The 24603-nt window shown below is 42.6% G+C and overlaps 1 protein-coding gene across 2 annotated transcripts in view; it reads right to left on the bottom strand.

Moving 5' to 3' along the window:
• The window catches only part of AZIN1 (antizyme inhibitor 1), a 59601-nt gene that overhangs the window by 20061 nt on the left and 14937 nt on the right, over positions 1 to 24603 (bottom strand). For both annotated transcript variants that reach the window (XM_077809895.1, XM_077809897.1), the window contains exons 3-4: positions 3442 to 3639; positions 104 to 277 (exon numbers count right to left, since the gene is read on the bottom strand). In XM_077809895.1, the coding sequence (XP_077666021.1) occupies positions 104 to 277; positions 3442 to 3543 (276 nt within the window). In that variant the 5' untranslated portion in view covers positions 3544 to 3639. The remainder of the gene's footprint in view (positions 1 to 103; positions 278 to 3441; positions 3640 to 24603) is intronic.

Here is a 24603-nt window from a genome sequence, read left to right as displayed (position 1 = left end):
TAACACCAAGAGCAGAAGTTTTATACAGGACAAATTTAATGAACTCCAGGATAGAGAGAGGGTAATTTGACAGGCAAACAGGATATATAGAACAAACACTCACTTTACTAGAACATGCAAACCCAATTCCAAGAGCTGCCAAAATCTCAAGTACACCTGGAGTGGAATTGCATTTTACAGTGTAAAATGGTTTTACTGGTGCCATCACATTCTGCCATTGGTTGTGTTTCTTCAGAAGCTTTCCAAGATCACCAACAAAAAATGCATTTTTTCCAGTCTATAAACAAAGGACAGTAGGAAAATAAAAATCACGTATCTATAATGGTGGACCTGAAGTCAAAGCAAAAATATCCTAGGACGCACAAATATCTCATGTTTATTAGGTCAAAGAATGACTGGGAATCATAGGTTATATATTTTTTATTCTGCCATTTGCTTAATGTATGACCGTGGACAATTCATTTGACTTCTGTGCCACAATTTACCCAAATTTAAAATGAAGGCAATACCTACTCCTTCGAGGAAGTTGTTAAAATTATTTACATAATACTTTAAAATTCCTTGGATGAAAGGCCCTACCTTAAATGCCTAGTATTATGGCTTTTGCAAGAACTATATTTAAGGTAACAAAATATTTCCATTACAAGCACTTCTTTATAAAAAAAAAAAAAGTCGTCAACTTTCTTGAGCAGGGCCAGGGCCATAGCATCACAGAAATGTAGGACTGGAAGGCACATCGATAGGTCATCTAGTCCAGTCCCCTGCACTGAGGCAGGATTAAGTATTTATCATGACTAGGGCTCCGTGTCTGTCACGGAGGTCATGGAAGTCACGGATTCAGTGACTTTCTGTGACCTCTGTGACTTCTGCAAGGGCCAGTGTGGCTGACCCCAGAGCAGCTGAAGCAGCCAACTCTGGGGACAGCTACTCAGGTGGCCCCCAGGACAGCCACACCAGCTGCTGCGGTCCGTTGACCCCTGGATGCCTTGCCTCAGCCACCCCCCTGGATGCTTCCCCACCAGCAACACACCCCCCGCACCCCCCAGCCTCAGCCACCCCCCCCAGATGTCCCCCAGCAGCGCCTGCCCCAGATTTAGTCACAGGTATTTTTAGTAAAAGCCACGGACAGGTCACAGGCCGTGAATTTTTGTTTATTGCCCGTGACCTGTACATAACTTTTACTAAAAATAACTGTGACTATATCGTAGCCTTAATCATGACCATCCCTGGCAGATCTTTATCTATCCTTATCTTTAAGACATCTAGTGGAGATTCCACAACTTTCCTAGGTAATTGGTTCCAGTGCTTAACTACCCTCAAAATTTGAAAAATTTTTCCTAATGTCTAATATAAGTCTGCCTTGCTGCAATTTAAGCCCATTACTTCTTGTCCTGTCCTCAGTGGATAAGGAGAACAATTTATCACCCTCTTCTTTGTAACAACCTTTTATGTACTTGAAAACTTTTATGTCCCCCCTCAGTCTTCTCTTGACTAAACCCAATTTTTTCAACCTTTCCTTGTAGGTCAAGTTTTCTAGACCTTCAATAATTTTTGTCATTCTCCTCTGGACTTTCTCCATTTTATCCATATCTTTCCTGTGGAGGCCTTTGCTGAGCAATTTAGTGCTGAGCAGTGTACTCCAACTGAGACCATAGCGCTGAGCAGAGTGGAAGAATTACTTCTCACGTCCTGCTTACAACACTCCTGCTGCTATGTCCAAGAGTGATGTTCACTTTTTTGGTAACAATATTATAGTGTTGACTCATATTTAGTTTGTGATCCACTATAACCCCCAGATCTTTTTCTGCAGTACTCCTTCCTAGGCAGCTGTTTCCCATTTTGTATTTGTGCAATTGATTATTCCTTCCCAAGTGTAGTACTTTGCACTTGTCCTTACTGAATTTCATCCTATTTCTTTCAGACCATTTCTTCAATTTGTCCAGATCATTTTGAATTCTAATCCTATCCTCCAAAGTGCTTGCAACCCCTCCCAACTTGGTATCATCTGCAAACTTTATAAGTGTACTCTCTATGCCACTAGGCAAATTTATGAAGATATTGACTAGAACTGAACCCAGGACAGATCTCTCCTGCAACCCATTTGATATGCCTTTCCAGTTTGACTATGAACCATTGATAGCTACTCTCAGAGTACGATTTTCCAACCAGTTGTGCACCCACCTTATAGCAGATTCATCTCTAGGCTAAATTTCCCTAGTTTGCTTATGAAGAGATCATGTGAGACAGTATCAAAAGTCTTACTAAAGTCGAGATATGACATCTACTGCTTTCCCCCCTCCACAAGCCTTGTTACCCTGTCAGAGAAGGATATTAGGTTGATTTGACGTGATTTGAGGTTCTTTCCGCCATCTATCTGAGGCATCAAGATTATAATTACAATTCTATACAAGAATCTATACTAAAAGTACATTAAGGTTCTAAAGTCAAGCACTCAAAAGTTAGGAAAATGCCAGATCACCTGTGCAACCTGGTTAACTCTTAGGTATGGTATATTAAAGAACAGGGTTCTATTCTGAGCTCTGCCACAGATGGCCTTGTGCAACACTTCCATTACCCCTTTATGCTGTCTGCCTGCTTCTTAACTTTGGGGTGTGAGACCTTGCTCAATAAAAAAAGTCTATGACATCACAGAATTAACAAAACTAGTCAGTAGAAGATCCAAGACTAGAACTCACTGTCTCCTCCTGGCTCCCAGTGCAGCATACCTTCCTCTAGGCTGAAGGAGGAGCTGCTGCTGTTGTTACCCCACCTTACCCCATCCGCTCTGTTCCTAGCATGTAGGAGGTTCGTTGGGAACGGGGAGCATATACAGTGCACTTACCATATGCGGAGAAGGGCTCTGTGGGACTGCTCAGTGCAGATGGAATATAGAAATTTTAACGGGAAGACCCAAACAATCTCTGAGCATGTGCAAATGATTATTTTCAGAGGCTTATGAATCAGCCAAATCTGGGCAAATTTTCATGGGGGCAATAAAAGTCACTTCTCTAACCCCAGCACTATATACTGCCAAACTTCAGGTCGCTGCTCCAAATCCCATAGCTAAGCTCTTCATAGGAACAGCTGGAGAATTTTATTTATTTAACACTGGCAAAGCTATTTTCCCCACAACCTCATTCTTGGAAGTGGCTGACCAGGTTTTGCTCAAACTTTGCCAACAAAATTCAGCCTAAGGCAGAGAGCAAACATGGAAAATTTCAGCCCAAATGGTTAAAATTCAGCAAAGTTATAAGCAATTGGAAAGGGGTTTATAATTAAACAGGTTAGGCAAACTTAACTGTATGTGTCATTGCCATCTTGCCTACAATACACTTGCTAGTCAAACAATTTGAAACTAGGAACTGAAAAATTTAAGTACTAGAAAATTATACATGAAAATTAATTCAGTTAAATTAGAAGGCATGGGTATCAAATACTTACAAGTGTATGTTCATAAACATAGTTGTCAATAACATCTCCAAGAGTTGCTCCTTCATCCAGCAAGCCAATAGAATAGTTTGCATCCTCAAGAAATCCTTTCATCTCAGCCGTATTCCGCAAAGCCGACAGTCATAAACCAAGAAACACAAGGGACAGGCCGCCAAGCCTTAGATCCGGGTCCTTAAATTATGCAACAAACTGCACAACAGAAAAAGAAAAGGAAAAAAAAGGTAAAATAAACCAGCTGATAGCAAACAGCACACATCAGCCCCCAAGGCTTCTATTTAAATTTACAACGGACCTTCCATTTTTGGTGTGCTGCAAATGATAAGACACTTATTAAATGAAACTTTCTGCTCTGCTCCCTTCACTTACCATGGATCAAGAGAACGTGGGTCCTGCACAAAGATACTCTGAGAATTAGTAAAATTGTGTAAAATAAAATAAAACTGCCTTAAACTGATGCTAAACTTTGAGATGAGTCAGCTTTCATATTTTCTACTCGAAAGGCACTATTCTTACCTCTGTTCAAATGGCTGAAATAGTTCCTATGAAAGTCCTGTTCTTGGAAGGGTCTCAGGCTGGACACACATTTATTTGTGTTTCGCGACAGGAATTCAAAATGTACTGCTCTGGATTATAAACAAATTATTAAAAATACTCGTAGATAAACCGTAAAACCAAAACATGGGTGGGTGGAAGCTTGTTTTCAGTGTTGGTCCCAGGATATTAGAGTCAAGTTGGGTAAGGTAATCTCTTTTATTGGGCCAACTTCTGATGGTGAAAAAGACAAGCTTTTGATCTGTACAAAGCTGTGTGTAGCTTGATAGTATGTCTCTTTCATCAACAGAAGTTGGTCCAATAAAATATATTACCTCATCCACCTTGTGTGTGGAAGCATAGTTCAATGTCCAGAGTGTCATCAGCACTGGATGTGCTTTATCATCTTAACAGCTGCAACCCCTTCTGTGTTATTCCTTACGTTTGGAGACGGATGTGTATACAAGGCTTTCAATAATATGCTTCTTGCTGAGGCCTGGTCTACACGAGAAAATCATGTTGGTATAACTACATAGCTCACGGGTGTGAAAAATCCACACTCCTGAGCAATGCAGTTAAACCGACCTAACCACCCGTGTAGAAAACGCTAGGTCGATGGGAGAATCCTGGCAGCTGCCTCTTGGGGCAGTACCTACGCTGACAGAAGAACTCCTCCCATCAGCCTAGGTAGTGTCCTCTCTGAAGTGCTACAGCAGTGCCACTGCCGTGGTTTAAGTGTAGACAACCCATATTCATGGAGGCCCTATCCGCAAGGAACCCTGGAGTCTACTGGAAACATGCTCGCACTGAGATTTGTTAGGCTGTTCCTATATTTTCCGTTCACAGTTTTGTTTTGAATTTAGAAAATACAAATGCATACCCATTTTATGTGGATATTAAATCCAGGATGGGAAAAAAAACTTGACTTTGTGCCATTCTAACTTTATCTACGGTCTTTGACATCTCTATTTCAGAAGAGCTAAAGATATCAATAGAATGGAAATAAGATCAGTGAAAAGCAGTTATTTAAGAAGCCTTGAAATTGTATAAGAACTATAACTGCATGTTGTTTTAAAACTCATTTGTTGTGTTTGCTATGTTGCTATTAATAATGACAGACTTCAAAATAAAATCACTGATGTAAGAAACATGCATTCGTTTTGTCTTTTGTTTAATAATAAAGTCTGTATTGACAGTTAAAAAATTTTTCTGAACAAAGTGCATCAATTCAATTTAACAAAGTGACAATTTGGGTCAAGAAGGGCCCTGAATAACTAAAAAATATTTTTTTATTAAATATATGCAATGTATTAATATGGGGGTATGTGAGATAAGGCCAAGCAATTTCATGTAAAAATGTGCACATGGCTGAGAACTACCAATTGCTCACTGGATCATCCCATCAGTCTTACTTGCTTAATAGGCTGAACTAGTTTAATCCTGCTTAAAACAGTCTGTTAGAACCCTTTGAGATTTTAAAGATTAACTGTCCAGCTTTCCATTTTTTCAGATCCCGGACTGGAGCTTATAAAAATTGTCTGGCTACCACTTTTATGTGAACATTGTGGATATTCTCCAAAATCTCTGGTTGAAAATGTCACACTGATTAGGAAAAAGAAAGGGAGTACTTGTGGCACCTTAGAGACTAACCAATTTATTTGAGCATAAGCTTTTGTGAGCTACAGCTCACTTCATCGGATGCATTTAGTGGAAAATACAGTGGGGAGATTTATATACACAGAGAACATGAAACAATGGGTGTTACCATACACACTGTAACGAGAGTGATCAGGTAAGGTAAGCTATTACAAGCATTCTTACAACTACAATACCCACCTGCTGAAGTGAAGAAACAGACTAACAGAGCCAGAAGAGTACCCAGAAGTTACCTACTACAGGAACGGCCCAACGAAGAAAATAACAGAACGCCACTAGCCGTCAGCTTCAGCCCCCAACTAAAACCTCTCCAATGCATCATCAAGCATATACAACCTATCCTGAAGGACGACCCAACACTCTCACAGATCTTGGGAGACAGGCCAGTCCTTGCTTACACACAGCCCCCCAACCTGAAGCAAATACTCACCAGCAACCACACAACAGAACCACTAACCCAGGAACCTATCCTTGCAACAAAGCCCGTTGCCAACTGTGTCCACATATCTATTCAGGGGACACCATCAGAGGACCTAATCACATCAGCCACACTATCAGAAGCTCGTTCACCTGCACATCTACCAATGTGATATATGCCACCATGTGCCAGCAATGCCTCTCTGCCACGTACATTGGTCAAACTGGACAGTCTCTATGTAAAAGAACAAATGGACACAAATCAGACATCAAGAATTATAACATTCATAAACCAGTCGGAGAACACTTCAATCTCTTTGGTCACTCGATTACAGACCTAAAAGTGGCAATTCTTCAACAAAAATCTTCAAAAACAGATTCCAACGAGAGACTGCTGAATTGGAATTAATTTGCAAACTGGATACAATTAACTTAGGCTTGAATAAAGACTGGGAGTGGATGGGTCATTACACAAAGTAAAACTATTTCCCCATGTTTATTCCCCCCCACCCCGTTCCTCAAATGTTCTTGTCAACTGCTGGAAATGGCCCACCTTGATTATCACTACAAAAGTCCCCCCCACACACACCCCGGCTCTCCTGCTAGTAATAGCTCACCTTACCTGATAACTCTCGTTACAGTGTGTATGGTAACTCCCCTTGTTTCATGTTCTCTGTATATACAAATCTCCCCACTGTATTTTCCGCTGAATGCATCTGATGAAGTGAGCTGTAACTCACAAAAGCTTATGCTCAAATAAATCTGTTAGTCTGTAAGGTACCACAAGTACTCCTTTTCTTTTTGCGGATACAGACTAACATGGCTACTACTCTGAAAACTGATTAGGAAAAAGCTGAGAGCTTTCTGGAAAGATATGCTACTTTGCTTTGAAATAAAAGCTTTGTAGATTTTAATAACGGTTCTGGGAACAATTGTACAGAAGCTGCAATAACCAAATGAAAAGAACCCATTGTATCAAATGTCAGCATTTTCCTATATTTGGGGTCCTAAGTAAAGCACCAAAAGCTATATTTCTACCAAAGGGTTAAAAAAAAACCAAAAAACCAAAACCACCACAAAACATGGTTGATCTGTTTCCAAAAGTTAGTAAGATAACTATGACTTCAGATGGCTTGAAGACCACTGTACTATTCCTGGGGGAATTCTTCACCACTGCACATGAGCAGAATTAATTTCCCCACAGATTTCTTTGCTTCCCCGCTGAAAAATGACTCTCTGATGGGGAAGCAAAGGGAATCTGCAAAAGTCGTCATGTGCCACTCCCCAGCAGCGCGGGTGCGTTGTTTTGGGTGCCCAGAGCAGCCATCTGAGAGGTAAATCGGGGGGAGGGGGCAGGGCGGGGCTGGGGATGCTCCAGCCAGTGGCTCCTACCCTGTGCCAGGCTCAGCTGTTAATCCTGGCTGGGCTGGGCCTTCCTCTTCTCCTGCAAGGAGCAGCCACGGCTGGGTCAGACCCATCCCCAGAAACCTTCCCTCCCCCTGCTTCCTGCCCACATTGCGCCTCAGTCAAGGGGGGTGAGGAGTCACTGTATAAGGAGCTGCTCCCCCATCTGCCCAACCCTCACACATCTGGGACCTCCCCTCATATACAGATCCCCCACACAGAACCCCCTGCACCCAAGCCCCACCCTCCCAGCATCTGGACCCTCACCCCTGCACCCAAACTGTCCCTGCTCTCAAACCCCCACTCTGACAAACTCCACCCCAGATCTCCATCCAGACTGCCCCTGGCACCCAGACCCCCCACCAAGCCACCTGCACCCAGATTTCCCCATACAGAACCTCTCACCCCACACCTGGATCCCCTCCCACTTGCACCCAGCTGGGCTGAGCCTTCCTTCCTATTCCTAGTGTACATGGCATGGAGGTGCAGGGCCCCGGGGTGTTTCTGGGGCAGGCCTAGCCCTTGTGCCATTTCAGGGATGGGTGCAGCCTCACCACTGAGTCCATGTCCCAGGGAGGAGGGGACAGGGCTGCAGGGTGATCTCCCATCTCCGTGCTTGCATTGGGGAGCATAGGCTACTACCATGTTGGAGCCATCACATTTATTTATTGACAAATAAAGTTTGCAGAATTTTAAAATACTGGGTGCAGAAATTTTTTTGGGGGGGGGGGCACAGAATTATATCAGGAGTACACTGTACTAGCCCCTTCACCCTTTCCCCAAAAAGGATACTGTGAAATGAAATGTAAAACCAATTTCGCTAATCCTGCTTAGTAAGGTTATGAAAACAACACTGCTAGTATCTCAGGCCATCTTTGAGAAGGACAACTTCTATATGCAGTTCAACTTCTTAGCATTTTAATCTGGTGTATGGAAACAAATCATGGGGCCTTGATTTACATGCTTTCTATTTGGACTCATTTTAAAACTATATGGTCAGAAAAGTGCCTTGAAAAAAAAACCTGTACCTTCTTATCTGGCATACCTGCCCTGGTACGTATAGCTTATCTGAGATTTCTACTTTTGTGAGCCCTGCAGGGCCAAAACAACTACAGGAGAGTGAGATGGATCCCCTGATTAGCATCAACAGAATTATTTACTAAGTTCTCAGCTGTAGAAACCTCACTACAGGTAATGTGAGCCAGAAAGATAGAAGAAATGTCTATCAGATCAGGTTGAGTTTGGCAATTAAAAATTTACTTTTAACTTCAGCACATTTGATTTGGAATCAATGACACCAATATGGAACACCAGAGTACTGTTTACATAGCTACTATGCACAATGCAGTAGCATTTTAAACACCCCAGCAATATTGTGGTCTTGACAGCTAGCCAGTGTCCTAGGCAGGAGCCCATGAACCCATTTTCAGACCACAGGCAGAAGTTACAAGAAAACAACACTGGGAAGACTCTAGCTCAAATCTTCATTTTATTAAATTTGGTTAAGTTCTGGAATCTATTCAAGGACTGATGGAGAGAGGAAAAGCTATAAAAGGAGTTAAAATCACTTCCTTTGCCATTTCTCAACACTACAATTTAAGGCAAAACTAGTATTTGACTGTTCTTTGAGATGTGTCCCTCTGTAAGTAACTTCACAGCAGTATCCCTCATGGATGGCTGGGACTTTGGAGTGGAGTCTGTTACTACAGAGTACTGTGGAGTCGAAGATGGCATTGAAGGCCAAATCTCCAGTGATTGCATACTGTTCTGTGAAAGTGTGGACAGAGATCTAAGTCCCAGCTCTGCAGATTTCCAAGATAGGGGACATCTTTAAGGAATGCAACCAAGGTAGAAATTGTGGAGTGCATAAAGATTCCAGACAGAGGCAACAGTTTGCACCCAATAACAGCGATTAATGTAACACGAGACCCATTTGGATAGTCTTTGAGCCAATATGCACATTAGAAACTATACACATAAAATGATGGGATCTAAATTAGCTGTTACTGTAGAACTGATCAATGAAATAGTTTTTAATTGTTCACTTTATTAATATAACTTCATAAGCAAAGTTTTATGAATGAAACATTCATTCATAAACCAGGTACCCCAATAACTAATTGAGTTTCATTTTCAATCCAATGAAACTTGCACTGTTTCAACATTGTAACTTCTGCTCACTGTTTGTCATTCCTTACACTTGTCCATACTGTAACTCAAACTCCATTTTAAAATGCTCACTTCATTTTTGCAAAACCCTGCTGTAATCTTATTAGTTTAGATGTGTGAATGAGGTATGGATGGATGAGGGAATCAACCTCCAGCCCCAGACTGTCCTGATGAAATAAAGTGTAAACACCAACGGCTGAAAATCTAGACAACAGCCCTGGCAAAGCAAGAAGAGTCCACCCTAAAAAGAAAAGAACAAAAGTACAACTGAAGAAACATCAAAGCCAGGTCCCAGGCTGAAAGTCATGTCTACAACTGACGGGTGATCAATCACACTGAACCCAGAGGCAGCCTGACACAGCAAGACCTACAGCCTCTGGATTCAAACTGAAGCCTACAAAAAGGATGGGTGAGATGGAAGACTTTGGAGGGTAACATTCTGCTGCCAAAATGGAAGGGCATCGGTGCATGCCCAACAGAGACCCAGCCCTTCCTTGTGCCCGGCTTTCCTGGCCAGTTAGCCGCCACAAGCTACAAACCCAAGCCACAAACTCAAGCTACATTCAGGACTGGTAACTATCTAGCAGCTGCAGAACATTTGATATGTGTGTGTGTGTACATAGGTATTAGATATTAGTTATTGATCATAACTCAAACTGTGTTATTATAATAAACGTGACATCTTGTCTTATCCCCTGAAACGATCCTGTGCAGTTTTGTCTCTATAACATTACCACTCAAGAGAGAGAGCTCGGAGTCATTGTGAATAGTTCTCTGAAAACATCCACTCAATGTACAGCGCCAGTCAAAAAAGAGAACAGAATGTTGGGAATCATTAAGAAAGGGATAGATAAGACAGAAAATATCATATTGCCTCTATACAAATCCAAGATGGTTGGTAGCGACTGGAAGTCTAAAATAGTGAATGCCAGTGAAAATAAGGTAGGATCAGAGTCTAAAATAGGGAAAGAACAAGTCAAAAATTACTTAGACAAGTTAGAGGTCTTCAAATCACCAGGGCCTGATGACATAAATCCTAGAATACCCAAGGAGCTGATTGAGAAGATATCTGAGCCATTAGCAATTATCTTTGAAAAACCATGGAAGACGGATGACATTCCAGAAGACTGGAAAAGGGCAAATATAGTGCCCATCTATAAAAAGGGGAAATAAGGACAACCCGGGGAATTACAGACCAGTCAGCTTAACTTCTGTACCCGGAAAGATAATGGAGCAAATAATTAAGCAATCAATTTGCAAACACCTAGAAGATAATAAGGTGATACGTAACAGTCAGCATGGATTTGTCAAGAACAAATTGTGTCAAACCAATCTGATAGCTCTCTTTGACAGGGTAACAAGCCTTGTGGATACGGGGGAAGCGGCAGAGGTGGTATATCTTGACTTTAGTAAGGCTTTTGATACTGTCTCGCACGATCTTCTCATAAACAAACTAGAGAAATACAACCTAGATGGATCTACTATAAGGTGGGTGCATAACTGGTTGGAAAATCGTTCCCAGAGAGTAGTTATCAGTGGTTCACAGTCATGCTGGAAGGGCATACCAAGTGGGGTCCCGCAGGGATTGGTTCTGGGTCTGGTTCTGTTCAATACCTTCATCAGTGATTTAGATAATGGCATAGAGAGTATACTTATGAAGCTTGTGGCTGATAACAAGCTGGGAGGGGTTGCAAGTGCTTTGGAGAATAGGATTAAAATTCAAAATGATCTGGACAAACTGGAGAAATGGTCTGAAGTAATTTGGATGAAATTCAATAAGGACATATGCAAAAGTACTCCACTTAGGAAGGAACAATCAGTTGCACACATACAAAATGGGAAATGACTGCCTAGGAAGGAATACTGCGGAAAGGGATCTGGGGGTCATAGTGGATCACAAGCTAAATATGAGTCAACAGTGTAACGCTGTTGCAAAAAAACCAAACGTCATTCTGGGATATATTAGCAGGAGTATTGTAAACAAAACACAAGAAGTAATTCTTCCGCTCTACTCCACTCTGATTAGGCCTCGACTGGAGCACTGTGTCCACTTCTGGGCACCACATTTCAGGAAAGATGTGGACAAATTGGAGAAAGTCCAGAGAAGAGCAAGAAAAATGATTAAAGGTCTAGAAAACATGACCTATGAGGGAAGACTGAAAAAATTGGGTTTGTTTCGCCTGGAGAAGAGAAGACTGAGGGGGGACATGATAACAGTTTTCAAGTACATAAAAGGTTGTTATAAGGTGGAGGGAGAAAAACTGTTGTTCTTAACCTCGGAGGATAGGACAAGAAGCAATGGGCTTAAATTGCAGCAAGGGCAGTTTAGGTTGGACATTAGGAAAAACGTCTTAACTATCAGAGCGGTTAAGCACTAGAATAAATTGCCTAGGGAGGTGGTGGAATCTCCATCATTGGGTATTTTAAGAGCAGGCTGGACAAACACTTGTCAGGGATGGTCTAGACAATACTTAGTCCCGCCTTGAGTGTAGGGTGTAGACGACCTCTCGAGGTCCCTTCCAGGTCCATGATTCCTATGGTATGCCCATATCTTGAATACTGCGTGCAGATGTGGTCGCCCCCATCTTAAAAAAGGTATACTGGAATTGGAAAAGGTTCAGAAAATGGCAACAAAAATTATTAGGGGTATGGAACAGCTTCCATATGGAGGAGAGATTAAGACTGGGAAATTAAGACTGGAGAAGAGATTAAGACTGTTTTCAGCTTGGAAAACAGACAACTAAGGGGGGGGGGAATATGATTGAAGTCTATAAAATCATGACTGCTGTAGAGAAGTAAATAAGGAAGTGTTATTTACTCATAACACAAGAACTAAGGGTTACCAAATGAAATTAATAGGCAGCAGGTTTAAAACAAACAAAAGGAAGTATTTTTTCATACAACTCACAGTCAACCTGTGGAACTCCTTGCCAGAGGATGTTGTGCAGGCCAAGACTATAACAGTGTTCAAAAAAAGAAAAGGAGTACTTGTGGCACCTTAGAGACTAACCAATTTATTTGAGCATGAGCTTTCGTGAGCTACAGCTCACTTCATCGGCTGAAGTGAGCTGTAGCTCACAAAAGCTCATGCTCAAATAAATTGGTTAGTCTCTAAGGTGCCACAAGTACTCCTTTTCTTTTTGCGAATACAGACTAACACGGCTGTTACTCTGAAAAGTGTTCAAAAAAGAACTAGATATGTTCATGGAGGATAGGTCCATCAATGGCTATTAGCCAGGATGGGCAGGGATAGTGTCCTTAGCCTCTGTTCCCAGAAGCTGGGAATGGGTAACAGGGGACGGATCACTTGATGATTACCTATTCTGTTCATTCCCTCTGGGGCACCTGGCATTGGCCACTGTCAGAAGAGAGGATCCCGGGCGAGATGAACATTTGGTCTGACCCAGTATGGCCGCTCTTATGGTATTGCAGAGCCTTTGGATCTTTCCGCAAGCGAAAAGAAGAGTTTAAAGGACGTCCTGAAGTCCTTAATTCTGTCAAAGTAGAATGCTAGTGCTCTTCTAAAATCTAGCATATTCAGAATGGCCTCCTAGTTGTCATAATGTGGTTTTAGGGAAAAAACAGGAAGACAGATCTGTTGATTCATATGGAAAGTCAAGGCAACTTTAGGGAGAAACTTGGGATGCGGACTTAAAGTTACTTTGTCTTTTAAAAAAAAGACCATGTGTGGTAAGTGTGCTATTAGGGCTGCTATTTTTTCTATGCACCTAGCTGAGGTGGTGATGGCCATTAGAAATGCAGTCTTCATGTACAGGTGTTGAGAGAGCAAGTTGCCATGGGCTCAAACGGAGGTCTGGTCAAAGCTCTGAGAACTAGGTTACGATCCCAGGTTGGAGCGGGTGGGTCTCACTGCCATGGAGACCAAGTGGGCCACTGAATCAGCTGCATCCGGCGCCATCTGTAGTGCTGTTCTGGCTACTAACTGACCATCTCTGACAATGTCCTGAGCCTGCTCCTTGTGTGTGTCTGGTAAAATGTCCAGAAACACTGAAAGAAAAGGAGTACTAACAAAGACTAACAAATTTATTTACCGCTCACGAAAGCTTATGCTCAAATAAATTTGTTAGGTGCCACTAGTACTCCTTTTCTTTCTGCGAATACAGACTAACACGGCTGCTACTCTGAAACCTGTCAGAAACACTGAGTTTCCCATAATTAATACGATAACATTTAGCCATGATAGCTCAGTAGTTTGCGACTCTAAACTGCCATGTTGCCAATGAATATGCCTTCCTCCCAAAGAGATCTAGCTTTTTCTGATCCTCACTGTATGGGGTCTACTTGGTATGCTGTTGCTTGCCTCGTGCGTTAACCGCAGCCACTATGATGGAGCTGGGTTATGGATGCTGAAACAGAAACTCTGCCTCTTTGGGAGGGATGTAGTATTTTTGTCAGCTCTTGTAGGTTAATGCAATGGAGATTAGTGTCCACCAGATGACTTTGGCAGGAACTAGAATTGCTTCATTAATTGGGAGGGCAATTTTGGATGAGGAGGTGGTGTGCTGAATATCTACCAGCTTGTGATGTGTATCTGGCACCTACTGTAGAGGAATCTGCAGCTCATCCGCCACCCTCTTAGTAAGGTCTGTGGAAGTTCATGAAATCATGAGCTAATGATGGGGGGGAGGCACATCACAGCCTCATCTGTTGAGGACTAGGAGAAGTAGCTTCCCCTTCGAGCCCTTCTTCCTGTTCCTCAAAAGGTTCCTCCTCCTCTGGTTCAGGGGTTCTGGACAGTGACACTGTAGGAGACCATCTGGCAGACTCTCTCTGAGACACTAGTCACCTGCAGAGTATGGGATCTGTACATCGCTTAAGGATCCCAATACGGCCATGGGTTGGGGAAAGGGCATAGGTGGTGGGAGGGCCCAAGGGGGCCCAAACCAAGAACACAGGTCAGCTCAATTAAATTGAAGAGGATCCTTGAATTGTGATGGGAAGCCAGGGAAATTATATCCTCCTGGTCACTGTCTGACTCCTTACTGGGTAAGGATGGTGCTGACTGTGGTAATGGTGGTACACAGCCCAGTGCTGAGGGAGATTCCAGGCAGTGGGATGTGCTCAGTACCAGAGACTAGTAACAAGTAATGGGGATTGTTGTTCCTCCCCAACTGTCAGGTCTCTAGGGTACCGGAACTCTTGTGGTACCGTTGGCTCACTCAGTACCACAGAGGAGTGTCCACAGTATGTTGTCAGTACCAATTGTTTGGAAGGTGCATAGCGCTCCCTAGACCAAAGGTTTTCTCAGTGCTGCTCCTTTAGAGGCAGTATGGTATTTTTTATTTTTTTTTTGTCCTTAGAGGGGGGTAACGCTGCCTCAGAGACTCTAGGTGGTGTGGCAGAGCTCACAGCAGAGGCACCCTGATGTTTTTGGATACTGTGCTTTGGAGCCACTGGTACCGGGGTGGTTGATCACACTGGGGAACCCTGCTGGCTGGCCAACTCAGTTTACAGATTTGCAGCCCTTTTTTCCACAAACCTTTTGGGGGGAATCTGCTGTTTTCCCCCCCCCCCACAATTCTACCGCCTCTGAAGTTGAAAGCTCCAGAGATGATCCGTGGTCAGCACCAGAGCCCTCTGGAGGGTGAAGTGCCTTCTCCATAAGGAAGAGTTCTAACTTCAGCACCTGGTTCTTGCAAGACCACAACTTTAGCTGAGGGCAGAGGGAGCACTTCTGAGAGATATAGGACTCTCCCAGTCACCAGACACAGTGAGAGTGTCCGTTACAGGAATCAACTCCTTGCAGGAGAGGCACCTCTTGCAGCCAAGGATAGGAGAGGGGAAACGATCCTACTCTCACATCGAGGAATGCAGAAGAAAGTTGTCTCCCCGCACCTTCCTTTTAAAGTGGAAGAACTTAGAGAGGGTCTTCTAAATACCCAAAGGGAGGGTGGGTAGAGAGAGAAATAGTCCCAGACAGGGCAGGGAAACAAACTAAAGTTCTTTTTCCTTCCCCCCCCCCCTTTTTTTTTTTTTAAATCCCAAGGGAATAAAAAAGGAAACACTAACTATTAAGAACAAAATCAACTACTACTTATGCTAACACAGATAAGAAAGGGATAACTGTTCACTGAGGCCAAAGACAGTCAAGAAGGAAGGGGGGGGCCGCGGGGGTCATCGAGGCAGTGCTAGGTAACCTTGAGGCAGACCATGAGGGAGGGAGAGCGCATGTGGGGGCTGAACTGACACTGTAACCTAAAATCTCCCATAAGAGGTGCAGATATACCTATAATGGAGCACCCACAGGGACACTACTTGAAAAAGAAGCTGCATGTTTAAACAACTGATGAAGTTGAGCACAAATAGGAGAAAGAGGGCTTTTATTCATTCTCAGGTTAGTACATTAATTGCTCAAATTACCCATAGTTTTTCTAAATTAGCTGTCTAATACTACAAAATGGGCTAGTTTAAAAAAGAAATGCAGGCCAGGTTTTATAAGACACTATGTATTTTTTTCTTTCAATTAAGAACATCTGATATGCTGAAGGTTATAGTGTATCAACCAATTACTGTAAAGTCAGGAGGCAAAAAATAAAGGGACTTGGAGGAATGAACAGTTAACATTTTATATACAATAGGCATTTAAAGTGTATTTAAAGAAAAAATTAAATCACTGAACAGCAAATCCATCTCTCCTCCTTCACAGGTGCAGAGGCTCCCCAGGCAGCAGAACAGATGTAGATTTGTTTGGAAAAGGGGCAAGTTTCCAGGAGCTGCTCACTACTTATTTTGCATCTGGCTTTGCAGCAGCTCCTACACAGCAGACAGTCGAGTGGATTCTCTGCTGCACTGATCCTTCTGTGGATGACTGTTAGCAAGAACACAGCTTCAACTATTGGGTTTCAGTAGCCTCGGAAGAACAGATCTGTCCAACACTCAAGCTGGCTCTTCATTTTAGGATTTATCCCTTAATTAGCTTTTAGGGAAAAAAGCTCAGAGATTTTGTCAAGAGTTATTGTTCATGTGTGTTTTCTAAAGCTCTCAGTCTTGGTCCAACTCTGCTCTCACTGAAGTCAACCATTGGGAGAGCAGAGTTAGGCTAACTGCTTCATACTTTGACAATACAGGCTGGGATTTTTAAATTTAATCAAGGTGGTGGCGCTGTTTAGTAGTACAAACTAAGCTCAGTGGAGAGATTTCTTCAAATTCCCTTCTCCTCCCCCCCGCCAACACAATTAGATGGAATCAAAGATGACAAGATAGCTGGGAGGGAGGAAGGATGGCAAAAATGACAAACAGAAGGAGGAAACAGGGGTTCAGCTCTTAATTTTAATCTTTTTCTGCACCTCACTCTGAACAACTTGGGCAGAAACCACCATTCCAACCTATGAAGTGAAAGTTTTGCTTGGAATGTTGAATTACCATAAAAGTCACATAAATGTAATGTGTTGGCAGTAACAATACCCTCTTTACCCCACAAGTGTCACTCTTCAGACAATAAGAAAAGGAGTACTTGTGGCACCTTAGAAACTAACCAATTTATTTGAGCATAAGCTTTCGTGAAGTGAGCTGTAGCTCACGAAAGCTTATGCTCAAATAAATTGGTTAGTCTCTAAGGTGCCACAAGTACTCCTTTTCTTTTTGCGAATACAGACTAACACGGCTGTTACTCTGAAACTCTTCAGACAATATCGTTTAAGGCAGACCCAACTACCATCAACTGAGCACTATAAAAAAAGACAGCCACAGCCATGTAATTGCTACCTTTGATGTAGGTGTTAAATGATGAAGAGCCTGGGGATGTAAGAGAGTGGATCCCTAGATTAAAAACTTTCAATTATTGATACATTAAAAATTTATCTTAATGTAAAATACTTAAATACTGCTGTTAAAATACAAATATCTGAAAGCCAAAAAAAGTTAAAATTCAGTTTTACTTTGAAAAGCAATTCAAACCAAATATCTGTTTATTGTATCTGAGTGTCCATAAAAACTGTAAACTAAGACATTTGTTATTTATTTAAACTGACAGCACTGGATACGCAGCCTATGCTCTGAAACAAGTTAAGGGGGTTTCCTTCTTTGATATATATCGCCTGAAAGCTAGCTAGAAAATAGAAATCACTTCCCACCAAACCCCCCCCCCCACCAAGCCCATGGGGTTGGTTTTTTGTCTGTTTGTGGGTTTTGGTGGGTTTTGTTTGTTTGGGTTTTTTTTTGGGGGGGGGGGTGTCAGATCATCTTGAACCACAACGAAATGGTCAAAAATGCAAAAAAAATTCACAGGAAGATGTTTCAAGAAAAAGAATCCATTTGGGGAGAACCAAACTGGAATTTTTCAGCTTCCTAACAAATGAAATTGCAAAGCGCTTACAGCCAGGCTGCCAAAGATGCAGAGAGCCGGGGCACAGAGCCTCCCCTCTAGCTCCAGGGCTAGAGAGGCAAAGGTCAGTCTCTGCCACAGCTGTGAGAGAGGGGGGAGTCTGAGAGACCAAGTCAGGGTGCTCAGCCTTGGCACCTGTTCTGGAAACCTTTTATCAATTTCACTCACAGAAATTTAAATTGACAAAAGCCTTTGAGGCCTAAAGCCAGGGAACCGTCATTTTGATTTTCCTGACAGAAAACCCTGAAACTTTTCAGAAAAGTTGAAACTTCCCACAGAAAATTTCAGTTTGGCAAACAGGACATTTTTTGTCACAAAAGCATTCTGCTGTAATTTTTCTGATGCGCTGTAGTCAGTATCAGGGGCTTTGCAGGTTAAGCTAGGTTCTCAGTAACAACTTTCAACTCCATTGGCTTCAGTGGAATTACAGAGGTAACAGATTGGAAATTTAGCAAACAAGTCTGTTGATGCACAAAGAGGAAGAGAATTCATCTTACATCACTAGCTGTGTTAATTCTGCAGAGCTAACAAGTAAAAACCAGCAAAAGTATTATCACTAAAGCCAGCATATATGACTGAATATATCTGAGGAGCTATTCTGTTGAGTCAGGAAGTGCCATTAGACCCTGGTTTTACATAGTAAAACCCAGACTACAAGATTATACAAGAAACTCCAAACATTGAAATATATTATATATAAAAATCCCTGTTTAAGATACTCCAAACCACCACTACTCTGCCATTCTGTGCATCTTCCGTATACAAAAAAAGATTTTGGTACTTCAGTTAACTGAATTTCCCCATTAACAAGGCCATGGGAACATGGGGAGTCACACTCCACTTAGGCCAGGTCTGCATAAATAAACTAGATCACCATGTAAAGTGCAGCAATTTAATTACTGAACCAAAGCATCTACACTGCTTTGTTACACTGGTTTAAGGCATCTCTATTGTTAATCATTGCATCCACACAGTTCTCTCTGCACTTGTCCATATTAACTTGTAAGTATTCTGGGCAGATCTCTCATGGCACAATGTTCCACCACTCTGCTCTGATTTTTCTTGCAGTGCAGTGTGTGATGCCTACTGAAAATTACAAGAATTCTGGAACTGGGGTTTGAACTAACAGACTCATGACTCCTACCCAGCATCCATTAATTTTGCCAGTGCCATTTTCCAATCTGTCAGGCAGAACAGATGAACCCCTGTACTATGACAGTCATTAATATAAACAGGATGAAACACATGCACTTGGAGTTGTGCAGACAGATGGATTCAGCTCTGCAGATTCATAGAGCTTTGGATGAAGCGGAAATACAGCTAAAAGAGGAGGACGATGACTAAATCAAGCAGTTACTTCTGCACAGCATTTATACAGAGCAGCTTTATTTGGTGGAGTGCTGCTTCTAGTTTCAGCCAACTCTCACTTGGTGGGATGAAATATTGGTGCAGAACTCAGATGACCAGCAGTGGCTGCAGAACTTCACAGTGAGAAAGGCCACTTTCCTAAAGATCTGTGCAGAGCTTGCTTCAGAGCTGCGAGAGCAGCAGAACACCAATATTAAGAGCTCCCCTCACTGTGAAGAAGCATGTGGCCATCACCTTCTGGAAGCTCACCACCCCTGATTGCTAACAGGTCAGTAGTTAACCAGTTTGATGTTGGCAGATCAACTGTTGGGGCTATTCTGATCAGGTTTCCAATGCTGTGAGGGTGCTGCTGTGCTATGTAATGAATCTTGGCAAGGCACAGGAGTTTGATGACTTTTCATGGATGGAGCTCCTGAATTGCATATGGGCTATAAATGGGATCCACCTGCCTATTTTTTGCCCCCCCACACTGAAACAAAGACTATTAACAGGAAGAGGCATTTCTCCATGCTGCTGCAAGACATGGTTGGTCACCATGGAAGATTCATCAATATTCATGTGCAGTGGGTTGGAGGTCCATAATGCCAGGATATTTAGAAATTCAGGCCTCCTTGCAGGAATAGGCAATGTAATATTTGCTCCACAACCACTACAGACATTCACGGAGTTATGACTCCTCCTGTCATTCCGGGAGACCAAGCTTATCCTCTACTTCTGTGGCTCAAAGCCTTTTGCTGTACACTTGGCTAAGAAAAAGGAGCAGTTTGATTTTGGCAGGAGTAGGTACAGAATGCCAATGGAGTGTGAGTCTGGAAGGAAAGATAGGTGGGTGGTGTCTTATGAAGAGGCTGGAAGTTTATCATTAAGTGCCTCATCATAAGCACCTGCTATATTTTGTACATCTGTAAGAACAAAGGAGAGCCTGGAGGATGGGTGGGAGCAGGCTGTGGAGAGACTTTTGAACCAGGCAGAAAGGGTGCTGCTGAACATGCCCCAAGTGGACAAGGAAACAAGGTGAGGCATGCACTATGCTCCTACTTCAAGGCCAGAAGCTGTTAGGGGTAATAAGTCACTGTAACCAAGAAACAAACCAAGGAGTGTTTCATTTTATTAAGAGGTGACAGGGAGGAATATTATGCCATTTATGGACTGTGCTGTACCTCACTAAGATTTTTCAGCCAAGCTGTACCAAAATGAAGGTACTAAATTAACAAAGCCATCACTCCGACATTGCTTCTTTAATGAAACCAAAAACAATTAACCAAGACTATAGTACAAACTTAAGATGAATAGACTTGAGGCACAGCCAACCTAAGGTGTGCTCAAACACTCCTGTAGCTAATTCACTTGATATGGAAGAAAAGTGTGCAAATGTCCTGTAAATGAAAGGGTAGGTCCAGTAAGGTGTTCTGTATTTTGCAGGACCACTGGAAGGTTAGGGTGCAATATTTGACCTCTCTAAGAAAAAGGACTCTAGCAGCTGTTCGTCTCTATATCATATCCCATTGCAGGACTATATGCTCCATTTTGATCTTTGGACAATCCTCCAGAAGCCACCCCTCTGCCTTCAGGGCACTCTGGTGGGAGCTCTCTCTAAATCTAAAGCAAAAAATCACAAGTAATTATTGCACACCTAATCTCCACCTCTAAAAATGTTTCTTTCCCCACAATCTGGAAATGGCATTCCCTTCTCTTCCCCCTCGGAAGTGCCCTTTGACTTTTCCAAGTTATTGCTACATAGAAAGGGCCTTCTGTGCAAAAGCTGGTATTGGGGTGGCTGCAGGGCTGTAAGATGGGTATGAGAGGCTATAGGCTTTCAGGTGGGTAGGGGACAGATTAGTAATTGCACATGCAGACTGTCCTCGGTTGGAGGAGGTTACTCAGAGGATCTTATTCAAAAAGGCAATAGGGCAAACTCTGAATGGATGTAGAACTGCTAATTGCCAAGACAGCACCACCTTCCCACTCCCAAACTGGTACAAGAGAAGGGGGGGGAACACCACATTAGCTCGATATGCAGTCCCAAGAAATCTGCTTTACTTTGGCATGTTCACGAGTACTATTTTTGGCTTCAGTTCTTACGGCACTTACAAATCAGCCGCACAGATACAAAATTTATAGAATTCTGCAAGAATTGTTCTAAAGCCAAATGCCTTATAGAGCCTTCAAGTCTCTATACAGCCTCTGCAGACCGGTTTGGGTAATTTATTTAATGAAATCTCAGAGTGTATGATGACTCTGTGAACCAATCTACATTTTCTCTCAGTCTGCCACTACAACAAACATACTTACCTTTCAATGTGTGTCTTACCCCCAAGGGTGCCAACATCTTGAGAGGGGAAGGTTTGTGGGGGAGGAAGGAGGATACCAAGAGAAAGCAGCTTGGCAAAGGGGATCGGGCACCCATATTGGATCATATTAAAGAAGTTCTGTATTAAAATCACAAATGAGTTTGATTCCCCATAGTTTAAATTCCAGGGTATTACTAATTAAGAGGTCTCTTGGTTTTTGGTACTGTTTCTCTCCCTCTGTGTGAAACTTGCAAGCTGCTAATTGCGTTAGTACATTCTAAGACAGTCTGTTCTCAAAGCAATTCTTTGTAACTACTCACACAGAGAGAGACTCAAAGCAATACTCTAACAGAAATAGCACCCAGAGACTCTCCGCCCTTTTGTTGTATTCATCTCGCTTTGTTAACAATTGTGATTAAAATAGAGATAGAGGATGTATGCTTGGTGTGGATAATAATTGAATGATCAGCTGAACTGAATGATCAGCCTGAGGTGCCAGCCTAACAATCTAGTGTCCATTGGCTGAAGAAGGCGTCAAGTGGAAACAACCAGAGGACCCCCGGAGGGCAGACTGGAATCTACCCAACAGCCTCAAGAATGGGAGAACCAAAGAACAAGATAACATCTGGCAGCATGGAGCTGTCAGGAATGTGCCATCTGCTGATTGATTCAGCAACAGCATGATGAAGCAATTCCCATAGCCTGGCATAGGAAGAAATTCCTATAAAATGGACTCTAGAAAGTGAGAACTTTGGGGTCTGATTCTGCAAACCAACTTCCAGGAGCATCAGATGTGCATCTGACAAGGCCCTGTTCCCTCATGTCCAGGCTACCTGGCCAGTGGGCAAACATGAGCAACTCAGGCTGGTAACTATGATAACCTGGCAGAATGTGTGTGTGTGAGAGAATGTGAATAAATATGAGATTGAATGGAATGTTATAGCTATAACTGCTTACTAGGATTCTTTCTGTATTCACAATAAATGTGGTATTTTGCCTTTTCCCCTTTAATAAGATCCTGCTGGTTTTTATTTTATTGGTATAACATTTTGGAGGAGAATTACGAAAGGGGGAATATTGGTAAAAAACCTCAGTTGTTGTAAATATTGGTGTGCACAGCGCCAGCCCTACTGAGCTAGGCATTTTTATTAGGTTAACCAGACCTGCTGGCCTCCAGGAAGGTAGCAGGGGAAAGTGTATAAATTAAGCTAAGATTACAGAATCCAATTCCTATTGTTCACTGAAGTATCAGGGGCAACAAGAAGGCCTAAGGGCCAGGCAGTGCTGCTCGCTGGAACAAGGAGCAGCAGGATCAGAGAATCTAGGCTGTGTCACTTGATGACCTGTGCCAGGTATGACGAGGAAATCTGATAAGTTACGATTTCAGAATCTAGGCTGTGTTACTCACTAAGTAATACCAGGAGTGACAAAGATTGAAATACCTGTGTTAAGACGTTTAAAAGAAAACTGGGTAAGCCAGTACCAGAGGGAGGAATGGAGTGAGAAGGAACTCCAACCTCACCTTTTGTTTAAAAAATTACCTTTTAAACAAATCCTTCAAAAATTTGGGCACAGTCCTTGGACTAAACAAGCCCTAGCTGATGTCTGCACTATTTCGGACCTAGAGGATAGATTGGCTCAGTATATCCTCATATACAAACCTTCTAGTGCTGCCAAAAGAGATGCAGCAGCAATTTGGCTGTTGTGGGAAGCATGTAAGGATTCTTACCTCCGCTTGTCTTCATGTAAAGAGGAAAAGGCACAAACGGAAAAGGGAGCAGACAATTGGAAGGTGCTGGCTACAAATACCCAAAGTCAGCTGAAAATAGTAAAAGAGGCACTCCAGGAATGCAAAGAGAAAGATTCCTGGCAGACCAAGCTAAAGCCTCTGAGAAAATTGAAAGAGAGAATCATGTGCTCCAAGGTATGGTAAAGAAATTAACCTTGAAGCAGGGCAGAGCACCTGCAAATCATAGTCGTCGTGAATCACTAATTAAGAATCTGAGACAAAAATTGGGCTTTGCCTCTAAACAGGTAGCAGCCATTACAGCAGGTGAAGGGGGAGAAGGTCCTATGTACAGCACCTCCAAGCATAATTACAAAGAGAAAAGAGTGAAAAAGTTACCTCTGCAGAGGCTGGAGGGAATTAAGCAGCTAAACTTTGTGAAAATGTTAAAAAGAAAAAAGTGTTAGAGGAAAATAATTCTTGGTTTCTTTTGAGGATGAAGGAAGTTCAGAAAGGGAGAAGAGAAGACAAACTCAAAAATAAACCCTTTCCCACATGAAGACTGGTGGTGCTAGATTTCCTCTTACAGAGAAAGGTAAACATTTAGGCACAAGGTATTTCAGTTTTAAAGAACTTAAAATCCTTTCAGCTTCCCTCAAGTTTGCCAGGTCATCTTGCTACAGGAGTCGTGTCACAGGAGGCAGCAAACAGACCTGAAAACATGAGTTTGAGGGAGGGTGTATGGATTATTTTTTCCTTCTTCTTGATAGGAGCTTAGGAGGGAAGGCTGTGACAGCTACAGAAGCAGCAGAGGTAGTGATTTAAAGATGAATGGATGTGGAAGCTGCAGAGAGAATACCTGAAAGATGCTTTGTATGTATGAAGTAGCACCTGACTGATCTGATGGAAGAGAAGATCCAAGGTTTGGAGCTGCAGATAGAAACTATGGTTGAGGTTCTATGGGAATTTGAGCAGATAGTGGAGGAAGGAGAGATGAGGCTGAAGACTTGCAGATGCATACTGGATCAGAGAACTGTGAGGATAGACTGCTGGATGAGAAGGGTGGCCAGTGGAAGCACAGCACTACAAGGAAGAGGAAGGGACTGGCTAGCAAAGGAGAAACAGAGCTGAGAAAAGGTTTGCAGAGTTGGAAAATGAAGGGGAGAGGCAGGCAGTAACAGAAGATTAGAGAGCAAGGAAGAATAGCAGAGCAAGTCCTACAAGAAGTAGGGAAGAGACAATGAGAT

The sequence above is a fragment of the Eretmochelys imbricata genome, chromosome 2, assembly GCF_965152235.1.
Source record: "Eretmochelys imbricata isolate rEreImb1 chromosome 2, rEreImb1.hap1, whole genome shotgun sequence".
Taxonomy (NCBI): Eukaryota; Metazoa; Chordata; order Testudines; family Cheloniidae; genus Eretmochelys; species Eretmochelys imbricata.
Note: the sequence above shows the minus strand (reverse complement) of the source record. Positions and strands in the feature narration are given on the sequence as shown.